We start from the raw sequence: 11,992 nt of genomic DNA on the forward strand, positions 1-11,992 counted from the left end.
TCGGAACTGCCTGTACTAAAATAAAGACATCTGGTAAAGTAAGGGAAGTGACTGCTATATTTGCGGTGATTGAGAAACAGATGTTCATGGATAAATTAGGCCCACTGAAATGCAACCACAAAGTTCAAAGTTTATTTATTAGTCACAAATGGTGGCACAGTTAGATCCCAACACAAATTGAGACCCCCTCCTCCCCGCACCCCTCCCCTCCCTCCCCCACTCTCCCTATCCCCCCACCCCCTCAGTCCATCAAACTGTCTCAACCATTCATTGAGAATTAGTTGGTCTACCTCAGCACCATTTCCCACACTATCCCCCACATCCCGTGATATCTTCAATATCTAGAAAGCTTGAAAATTCTTGGTGACTGAGGCTCCATAACGTCTGGGGTAATGAATTTCAAAACTTAGCTACATCCTTGAGTGAAGAAGTTCCTCTTCATCTTAGCCTTCTCTACATTTTCCAGTCAGTTCCCAATAATTATTGACCCACCCCTCCCCTCCCCCTCCCCCATTCTCCTCCCTTTCCCCACTCACCCTCCCCCTCCCTCCTGCCACTCCCTATCCACCCCCCTTGGTCATTCAAAATCTCTCTAACTCATCCTTGAATATACTCAATCCCTCCACTGGTCCCTATGGAAGAAAAGTCTAGACACTAACAATTCTCTGAGGGAAGGATTGCTGGAAATATAGAACGTAGTTACAGTCCAATATTACACAGCCAGGTGTAATCAGTGCATTTTATTACAGAGCTGTAAATAATATATCTAATCTGCACCATATAAGAACATCAGACATGATTCTGTCCTAGAGTGGCAATGGGACCAACTGGATTGCCTTACATTGAGTCAGCATGGACTTGAGTTACTGACTGCTCTCATTCTGTGCTGTAATGACTCTGAGTGGAAATATATAACATAGCTTCACTGCTACATTACAAGACTAGAAATAATATTAAATGTACTTTATTACAGAACCATCAATAATATATCTAATCTGTACCATATAACAACACCAGACATAGCTCCCAGTCAGCAAGTAATTGAAGAGCAAATATGTGCACAATTTGCAGAAGGGTGTAAAAATAATAAAAGGGTAACTATATTAGGTGATTTCAACTTTCCCAACATTAATTGGGGTAGCCATCATGGTAAGGGTTTAGATGGAATAGAGGTCTTAAAATGTATACAGGAAAACTTGTTGAATCAATATGTGGAGGATCCAACAAGAGAAGGAGCTGTGCTGGACCTAATTCTGGGGAATGAAGCCATACAGGTGGTTGATGGGTTGGTGGGGGAGCGTTTTGGTGATAGTGACCACAATATAGTTCAATTCAAATTTGTTATGGACAAAGAAATTGACAAGCTGCAGAAAAAGTTTTGGGATTGGGGGAGAGTAGATTTTAACAAAATTAGGCGACTAGGGTTTTTCACAGTAACTTCATTGCGGTGTTAATGTAAGCCTACTTGTGACAGTAATAAATAAACTTTTTTAAAAAATCTGTTCGTTGAATGTATGTGTTACGCTAAACAGACCAAGCACTGAGGTGTGTTTTAAGGTTATAAAGAAAGTAAAGTAACTCATTCCAAATAATAAGAGAGGAATAACTGTAACCTTCAAATAACCTGTCCAAAACACAGACACCAGATTCCCCCATCCTTAACAAATAGCAAGGGAGATAGCAAAGTGTTGTTTAATCTTAGCAAAAAGTAACAGATAAAATCTTTAATAAAAGGGGGGGTCCCACAAGTTATTGACACCTCCAAAGGCCAGTCAAAGAGAAACTATAGGACTCTGAGTTTTTTGATTTAATTTACATGGTTTTGCCCAAAATCAGGTACAATAGGAGATGATATAGTGTTGATATGATATGAATAGTGTTGATGAACAGAGGGATCTAGGTGTATGTGTACATAGATCCCTGAAAGTTGGGAATCAAGTAGATAAGGTAGTTAGGAAGGCGTACGGTGTCTTGGCGTTTATTGGTAGGGGGATTGAATTTAGGAGCCGCAGCATCATGTTGCAACTGTACAAAACTCTGGTGCATCCATACTTGGAGTATTGTGTGCAGTTCTGGTCCCCACATTACAGGAAGGATGTGGAGGCATTGGAGAGGGTGCAGAGGAGGTTTACCAGGATGTTGCCTGGTATGGAGGGAAGGTCCTATGAGGAGAGACTGAGGGATTTGGGGTTGTTTTTGTTAGAAAGAAGGCGGCTAAGAGGGGACCTTATTGAAACATATAAGATGATTAGAGGTTTAGATAGGGTGGACAGTGATAGCCTTTTTCCTCGGATGGAGAAAACTAGCACGAGGGGGCATAGCTTTAAATTAAGGGGGGGTAGTTATAGGACGGGTGTCAGGGGTAGGTTCTTTACCCAGAGGGTGGTGAGGGATTGGAATGCCCTGCCTGCTGCAGTTGTAGATGCGCCTAGTTTGGGGGCATTTAAGAGATCCGTGGATAGGTTTATGGATGGAAAGGGATTGGTTTAGGTTAGAGGGTCATTGCTTTTTTAATTGGTCGGCGCAACATCGTGGGCCGAAGGGCCTGTTGTGCGCTGTAATGTTCTATGTTCTATGTACTATGATATCAATTGAAGATTAGCACCCTCGAGGAACAAATTAGAAATCGATCATGTCCATAGGCTGGGTAGCTGAACTAAAGGTGGGGGGGTGGGGGGTGTTGGGGTGGTGGGGGGGGGGGCTACTGGTAAACTAATGGTAAACTAACACACTCTTAGCAGTGTAGAAGATCAGAAGGACCTTGGGGTCCACAGGACTCTTAAATCAGCCTCGCAGGTAGAGGATGTGGTCAAGAAGGCGTATGGTGTACTGGCCTTCATCAATCGAGGAATTGAGTTTAGGAGTCAGGAGATGAATATTGCAGCTGTATAAGACCCTAGTCAGACCCCACTCGGAGTACTGTGCGCAGTTCTGGTCCCCTCATTACAGGAAGGATGTGGAAGCTATTGAAAGGGTGCAGAGGAGATTTACAAGGATGTTGCCTGGATTGGGTGACATGCCTTTTGAGGATAGGTTGAGAGAGCTCGGTCTTTTCTCCTTGGAGAGACGAAGGATGAGAGGGGACCTGATAGAGGTGTCTAAGATGTTGAGAGGAATAGATAGGGTGGATTCTCAGAGGCTATTTCCCAGGGCTGAAATGGTCGCTACGAGAGGACACAGGTTTAAGGTGCTGGGGAGCAGGTTCAGAGGAGATGTCAGGGGTAAGTTTTTCACTCAGAGGGTGGTGAGTGAGTGGAATCGGCTGCCATCGGTGGTGGTGGAGGCGAACTCGATAGGGTCTTTTAAGAGACTTCTGAATGAGTACATGGGACTTAATAGGATTGAGGGTTATAGGTAAGCCTGGTAGGTATGGATATCATTGGTGCAACTTGTGGGCCGAAGGGCCTGTTTGTGCTGTAGTTTTTCTATGTTCTGTGTTCTAATGGTGTCGTTAATGGGACTAGGACTAGTCTATTACCCAAACGGTGGGGGGGAGATTGTTGAGGAGGGACCAAGGCACCAGCAATGCATATGATTAGATATATAAAAATTTCATTTCATACTAGCAACATACAATACTAATCACAATGGAGTATCACAGTCCGAGAAGCATCATGACACTCGCTGACTTGACCACAGAGCAGGGGCTACTCAGTAATACAGACACAGGAAACAGCTCGCTCAGCAGGGCCTCCCACTTTAGCCCCCCCCCACCCAGGCAGCTGCCTCTGGTTACCAGGCAGAGACAAAGTTGAGATGTTTATTGCGGAGAAGGCCCAGTTAATGACCGGGGCTCTGGGAAACACGAGAGAGGAAACCTATCTGTTCCTGATGTGGAGATACCGGCGTTGGACTGGGGTAAACACAGTCTCACTCACAACACCAGGTTAAAGTCCAACAGGTTTATTTGGTAGTTTTTTTTTCCATCCACAGGAGATTCGGTCCGCCTTGTTGACCAACAAGGGACATACACGCGGTGGGTCGTGCGAGGGCTGCTCTTGGATGTTGTTTCGAGAGTTGCCTAGTGCTTCACGTCGTTGGTGTGCGCTTAAACTGACGGGCAACATGACAGCTCAATGACTATCGCTGTTTGCTGTGCAGATACATGGATTTGGGCCGGTGTCTGTGGGAGTTTGCACATTCTCCCCGTGCTTGCGTGGGTTTTCTCCGGGTGCTCCGGTTTCCTCCCACACCCCAAAAACGTGCTCGTAGGCTGATTGGTGGTAACAAATTGTCCCTAAATTAGGCGTCCCCCAATCTGGTTATAATTCCTTTATTGTGGAGTCCAATAGAACATAGAACATTACAGCGCAGAACAGGCCCTTCGGCCCACAATGTTGCGCCAACCAATTAAGAAAAAAACAATGACCCTCTAACCTAAACCAATCCCTTTTCGTCCATAAACCTATCCACGGATCTCTTAAACGCCCCCAAACTAGGCGCATCTACAACTGCAGCAGGCAGGGCATTCCAATCCCTCACCACCCTCTGGGTAAAGAACCTACCCCTGACATCCGTCCTATAACTACCCCCCCTTAATTTAAAGCTATGTCCCCTTGTGCTAGCTTTCTCCATCTGAGGAAAAAGGCTATCACTGTCCACCCTATAGGTATAGACAAAAGTCATAGGTAGAAGAGGGCACTCACAACATTAAAATGGCGGCACGGGCTTGTTGGGCCGAAGGGCCTGTTTCCTGTGCTGTGTTGTTCTTTGTAAACACCACTCGCTTTCGGAGCGCTGCTCCTTTTGGGATCAGAACTCTCCACCCACCGGACGAAGGAGCGGCGCTCCGAAAGCTAGTGGTGTTTTGCTACCAAATTAACCTGTTGGACTTTAAGCTGGGGTTGTGAGACTTCTTACATGAGCTGATCGCACATGATGCCCAGTTATTAATTTCATTGTGTAATGTGTGTAATCTGATTGGGGGATCGTGTCCAGCCGGAATGGGCTGAGTAACTGTACAAGAACCGATGATTTTCTTTGTTGGGTGGTTTTGCAGGTGGTTCTCCCAGCTGGCGTAGCTCAGTAAACTGTTTGTCGATTGAATCCGGCTCGAGTGTGGAATGATTCTTCTGAGTTCACTCTCCCTAACAACCATGTGATCAGCTCTTAAAGCAACCTGCACTCCTTTTAAATATATAACAGATCCCCCAATTACTGACACTACCTTTTCTCATTATCATACAATCCCCACAGTGCAGAATGAGGCTATTGGGCCCATCGGGTCTGCACAGACAACAGTCCTACCCAGTCCCTATCCTTGTAGCCCTGCATAATCCCCCCCGACAATCCCACACAGACCTGTTCCCCCATATGTACTTACCCTGCTAATTCTCCCTAACCCGCACATCTTGGGACATTAAGGGGCAATTTAGCGTGGCCAATCTACCTAACCTGAACATCTTCGGACTGTGGGAGGAAACTAGAGCACCCAGAGGAAACCTGCGCAGACACGGGGAGAATGTGCAAACTCCACACAGACAGTGTGGAGGTCCCTGGCGCTGTGAGTGCTAACCAATGTGCCACTGTGTTGCCCATTTTTTTTAGACAGGAGTACAATAGAACTGGTTCATACAATCCCTTTATCTGATTCAATACAATCCCTTATTCACACAGTTTCAAATGTTGAGGCTAATCAGAGCTTGAAGGTCTCTCTTGCCAGTACAACTGTCTTCATTGTACATTCTTTACATACACAGCAATTGAAAATTTTTACATTTTCACAGCACATAGAACTGATCTTTTACAGTAGCTCATTAACTAACATAATTAAGGCTCTCTACCTGTGACTGACGATCTAATTTACACAATATTTAGTTTATACATTTGGGTAATGCATGATACACTGATTCAAAAAGACAGATTGAATAACATTTTAATAAGGCTCTCCTTCTTACTCATCTTGATTGGACAGAAGAAGCAACCTTATTCTTGAGGCAGATCTGACAGAATGTCCTCCAACTGATCAAAATGATTGAAGAAATTATTCATTTATACAATTTCTGCTAGTTCTGCAGCTTCCACAAGCATTTAGGTGAATATTTTTAAAATAAAGCTCTAGTCACGTGTTAAAATTTAACACAGAACCTTACAGTACAGAAAGAGGCCCTTTGGCCCATTTAGTCTGTACCAAATACAATCCTACCCAGGCCCTACCCCCATACCCCTACATATTATACCCACTAATCCCTCTAACCTACACAACCCTGGAATTAAGGGGCAATTTCTCAGCACAGCCAATCAACCTAACCCACACATCTTTGGACTGTGGCAGGAAACCAGAGGAAACCCACACAAACACAAGGAGGATGTGCAAACTCCACACAGACAGTGACCTGAGCCGGGAATCGAACCCAGGTCCCTGGAGCTGTGAAGCAGCAGTGCTAACCACTGTGCTACCATGCCACCCTTGCCTTCCTTGACCTTGTTACAGATATGTTCAAAGAGCCAGCAGAGGAACAACGGGTGGAATGGCCTCCGATGCTCACTGAGCCTGATTTGCATTTGATGAACGTGGTAAATATCTGGAACCCACTTCCCACGAGGGGGAAGAAGCAGAGATGATGACATGTTTCCGAAAGGAAATTAGATGGTCACTTCAGGGAAATAAATCTACAGGGATATGGAGAGAGAACAGGATAGTGGTTTGATCTAAAGAGAGCCGGCATGGATTCAATGGCCCACCCAGACCTGTTCCCCATAAGTATTTACCGCTAATTCTCCCTAACTGACACTAAGGGGCAATTTACCATGGCCCATCTACCTAAACTGAACATCTTTGGAGTGTGGGAGGAAATTAGAGCACCCAGAGGAAACCCACGCAGACACAAGGAGAATGCGCAAACTCCACACAGACAGCGACCTGAGCCAGGAATCAAACCCAGGTCACTGGCGCTATGAAGCAGCAGTGCTAACCACTGTGCTACCGTGCCAGTCCTTCAATTATAACAGAATATGTGGCTGTATGGAGCTGCCTCGGCCATGGTCAACCCCAACACTGCCTTCTTGAACTGCTACAATGCCTGTAAATACATCCACAGTGCTGTCAGGGAGGGATTTCCAGCTCCACGTTCCAGACTTTCACTAGACTGTTGGTGGATTCCAGATTGATATGTTGCATTCAACCACACCCAACGCAAATTATTCCCATTTCTTTATTGTCCAAGACAATAAATTCACAATACCTTCAAAACAGAAATTAAACATTCCCGTTTGATTTCAGACAGTAACATATTCTACTAGTTTGTTCTTTATTGTCAATGTCAGGCTGGGGTTGTTCCCCTTGGAGCAAAGGAGGTTGAGGGGAGATTTGAACGAGGTGGACAAGATTCTGACAGGTTTAGATAAGGTGGGCAAAGAAAAGCTGTTCCCATTCACTGATGGGGCAAAGATGAGGGGGACACAGATTTAAGGTTTCAGGTCAGAGATGCAGTGGAGGGGAGGACGGGAGATGCGAGGAAGGATACTTTGATGCAGCGAATGGTAATAAGAACATAAGAAATAGGAGCAGGAGTAGGCCATCTAGCCCTTCGAGCCTGCCCCACCATTCAATAAGATCATGGCTGATCTGTCGTGGCTCAGTTCCACTTTCCCGCCCTCTCCCCATAACCCTTAATCCCCTCGCTTATCAAAAACCCATCAACCCGCGTCTTAAAAATATTTAGCGAGGCAGCCTCCACCACTTCAACGGGCAGAGAATTCCACAGATTCACCACACTTTGAGTGAAGAAGTTCCTCCTCAACTCCGTTCTAAACCGCCCCCCCCCATTTATCTTGAGGCTGTGCCCCCTAGTCCTACTGTCCTTTCTGAGTGGGAAGAGTCTCTCCACCTCTATCCTATCCATCCCATTCATCATCTTATACGTCTCAATGAGATCTCCCCTCATTCTTCTAAACTCTAACGAGTACAAGCCTAGTTTATTCAGCCTCTCCTCATAGCTCAACCCCCTCAACTCCGGCATCAGCCTTACCTGGAACTCGCTGTCTTTGAGGGTGGAGGAAGTGGAGACAATAAACAATTACAAAGGATTACTCCACAGGTGGGTTGGTCCACCTTGTTGTCCAATGAGGGGCGTACTCACGGTGGGTCGTGCGTGGGCTGCCCTTGGATGTTTTGAGAGTGGCCTAGTACTTCGCGTCGTTTGTGCATGCTTCAAACTGGACCAGCAGATGGGCACCACAATAGCTCACTGTTTGCTGTGTAGATACATGGATTTGGGCCGGTGTCTGTGGGAGTTTGTGCATTCTCCCCGTGGTTGCGTGGGTTTCCTCCGGGTGCTCCGGTTTCCTCCCACACCCCAAAGATGTGCTCTTAGGCTGATTGGTGTAACAAATTGTCCCTAAATTATTCTCCCCTTAATCTGGTTTCCAAGGGGGGTACCATAAGCGTAGACATGGGTCAAGGGTGGAGGAGGAAAAGCACATTGTTAAGATGGCGACGTGGGCTCGTTGGGCCGAAGGGCCTGCTTCCCGTGCTGTGTTGTTCTTTGAAATTGGATGGACATCTGGGGGTTTCTGTAATAACTCCACGGAGGCAAAAGTCCCATCACCAAGTGTCTTTATTTACAAATAATATCTGTACAGAGCTAGCACTCTGGGTGGCTCCCTGCCAAATGCAGGTCGAGAGACTGACAAACCTGCTTTAAATTAGGTACCATCAGGACTCCCTGTTCGGGAGATCAATTAGGACTCATCACACACCTTTTCTGGCGAGCCAACCAAATGAACAAAATCAAATTAACTCAGGGACAACTCAAAAAGGGCAGCTCCCTAAAAGGAGGAGAACTGCCTGAAACGAAAAAACAAAGTGGAAAAGAAACTTTGAAACATCAAATCAAAATGTGATTATCGGGGTCAATAATACACTCCAGTCCCTGCGGTGCCCAGTGGGCACAGAAGGAGAACTCAACAGGTAGATCATTCTCTAGCAAGCCAACCTCATTAGCCTGGCTGAAGTCATAGAACCCATAGAACCCTACAGTACAGAAAGAGACCCTTCGGCCCATCGAGTCTGCACTGAACACAATCCCACTCATATCCCCACACATCATACCCACTAATTCCTCTAACCTATGCATCCCTGGACATTAAGGGGCAATTTCTTAGCATGGCCAATCAACCTAACCCGCACATCTTTGGACTGTGGGAGGAAACCGGAGTACTCGGAGGTAACCCACGTAGACACAAGGAGAATGTGCAAACTCCACACAGACAGTGACCCGAGCTGTCATCACAGTTACAAACACAAATGCTGGCTAAATATCTCTGAACTTCCTAGCGCCAGCCCATTGGAGGCAAAGTCATGTGGCCAGCCAGTCCAGCAAAAAGGAACCCTCTGACCCTCCCCACTGACCAACTGTGAGAGTGAACAAAATGCAGTCCTGGATATGGTCCATTGTGGCAGGTCCAATGGGATGAAGGAGTATAATATTAAGGGTAAGACTCTTAGCAGTGTAGAGGATCAGAAGGACCTTGGGGTCTGGGTCCATAGGACTCTTAAACCGGCCTCGCAGGTACAGGATGTGGCTAAGAAGGCGTATGGTGTGCTGGCCTTCATCAATCGAGGGATTGAGTTTAGGAGTCGGGAGGTAATGCTGCAGCTTTATAAGACCCTGGTCAGACCCCACTTGGAGTACTGTGCTCAGTTCTGGTCGCCTCATTACAGGAAGGATGTGGAAGCCATTGAAAGGGTGCAGAGGAGATTGTCAAGGATGTTGCCTGGATTGGGAGGCATGCCTTATGAAGATAGGTTGAGGGAGCTCGGTCTTTTCTCCTTAGAGAGACGAAGGATGAGAGGTGATCTGATAGAGGTGTCTAAGATGTTGAGAGGTATAGATAGGGTGGATTCTCAGAGGCTATTTCCCAGGGCTGAAATGGTCGCTACGAGAGGACACAGGTTTAAGGTGCTGGGGAACAGGTACAGAGGAGATGTCAGGGGTAAGTTTTTCACTCAGAGCGTGGTGAGTGAGTGGAATCGGCTGCCGTCGGTGGTGGCGGAGGAAAATTTGCTAGGGTCTTTTAAGAGACTTCTGGATGAGTACATGGGACTTAATAGAATTGAGAGTTGTAGGTAAGCCTTGTAGGTAGGGATATGATCGGTGCAACTTGTGGGCCGAAGGGCCTGTTTGTGCTGTAGTTTTTCTATGTTCTATGTAATTCAGAGCAGAAACAATAACAGCAGAATCCAAACCCTGGAATCACTTGTGAACTTGTTGGTGTCTCAGCAGCTGGAATGAAACTCTGAATCCCTTCCCACACTGAGAGCAGGCGAACGGCCTCTCCCCAGTGTGAATATGTTGGTGTCTCTGCAGGGCCGATGACTGAGTGAATCCCTTCCCACACTGAGGGCAGGCGAACGGCCTCTCCCCGGTGTGAACTCGCTGGTGTTTCTGCAGGTTCGATGACTGAGTGAATCCCTTCCCGCACACAGAGCAGGTGAACAACCTCTCCCCGGTGTGAACTCGCTGGTGTGTCTGCAGGTTCGATGAATGAGTGAATCCCTTCCCACACTGAGGGCAGGTGAACGGCTTCTCCCCGGTGTGAACTCGCTGGTGTCTCCGTAGGTGGCATAACCGACTGAATCCCTTCCCGCACTGAGGGCAGGTGAACGGCCTCTCCCCGGTGTGAGCGCGCCGGTGGGTCTGCAGGTTGGATAACTGCATGAATCCCTTCCCACACTGAGAGCAGGTGAACGGCCTCTCCCCAGTGTGGCTGCGCCGATGAGCTTCCAGCTCTGATGGGTATCTGTATCTGTTCCCACAGTCCGCACATTTCCATGGTTTCTCCACGGTGCTGAGGTGCCTTGCCTCTCTCATGGGTGGACAATCAGTTGACGCCTTGTCCATAAACAGAACAAGTGTACAGTCTCTCCCCGCTGGGAATAGTGTGATATTTATTCAGGCTGTGTAACTGGTTAAAGCTCTTCAGTCAGTACACTGGAACACTCTCACTCGAGTGTGGCAGTGTGTTGGTACTCTTCCAGTCACAATGATGTTTAAAATCTTTTCAAATCGACAGACCAAACAATTATTTCCCCTTCTGAATTCAATGGCCGATGATATTCAGCTCCCATGGAGTGTGACTCTGTAGATGTAGATATGACATTTGAGATATCTGCCTGTGATTCCTCTTTCAATATCCTGTGAAACAAGTTTGCAAACATCATCACAGTCAGTACAAGATAGAAATTCAGAACAGGCAATTCGAGTTTCTGTGGAACATTCTTTCCTCTCTTATTCCCCAGAAGCTGCAAATCTCCATCCCACACACTCTCCCTCCATTCTCACTCTGCTGTATCTAATTCTCCCAATTCTCCTGAAGGTGCTGATTGACAGATCACTGCTTCCTGTCCTGGACACAGAGACCATAACACATTGGAACTGCGGTCGGCCACTTGGCCTTTTAAACCATTCAGTGAGATCATTGGTTCATCTACCTCAGCATGATTCCCCCCACATTATAGAACATAACAGCGCAGAACAGGCCATTCGGCCCACGATGTTGTGCCGACCAGTTAAAAAACAATGACCCTCTAACCTAATCCAATCTAATCTAACCTCTAACGGATCTCTTAAACGCCCCCAAACTAGGCATTATTCCCCGTATCCCATGATATCTTTAATATTCAGAAACCAATCTCTCTCTTGGATGGCTGAGACTCCACAGTCCTCCAGGGTAGAGAATTCAGAGACTTTGCTACATTCTTGCGTGAGGAAATCCCTCCTCGTCTTAGCTTTCTCTCCATTTTTCTGCCTGCTCCCCATAACTCTTGACACCCTTGTCAGTCAAAAATCAGTCCAACTCATCCTGGAGTATGATCTTCAGCCTGCACTGGTCTCTGTGGAAAAGAAATTCAAGAATAACAATTGCCCGAGGAAAGAGCTGATTGGAAATGTATAATCCAGCTACAACATTATGTTACAGAGGGATATGGGCAAAATGCGGGCAATTGGGATTAGCTTAGGGGTTTTAAAACAAAGGGCAGCATGGATAA

General features: G+C 46.5%; 1 protein-coding gene across 1 annotated transcript; it reads right to left on the bottom strand.

Moving 5' to 3' along the window:
* Positions 1–10,196: 10,196 nt before the first annotated feature.
* On the bottom strand, positions 10,197–10,959 carry LOC145363518 (uncharacterized). Its single transcript, XM_080218710.1, has one exon. It carries the CDS (start codon positions 10,842–10,844, stop codon positions 10,197–10,199), a length of 648 nt encoding a protein of 215 aa, XP_080074836.1. The 5' UTR covers positions 10,845–10,959.
* Positions 10,960–11,992: the final 1,033 nt, after the last annotated feature.

Source organism: Carcharhinus amblyrhynchos, unplaced genomic scaffold (assembly GCF_965287045.1).
Source record: "Carcharhinus amblyrhynchos unplaced genomic scaffold, sCarAmb.v2.hapA scaffold_39, whole genome shotgun sequence".
Classification (NCBI taxonomy): Eukaryota; Metazoa; Chordata; class Chondrichthyes; order Carcharhiniformes; family Carcharhinidae; genus Carcharhinus; species Carcharhinus amblyrhynchos.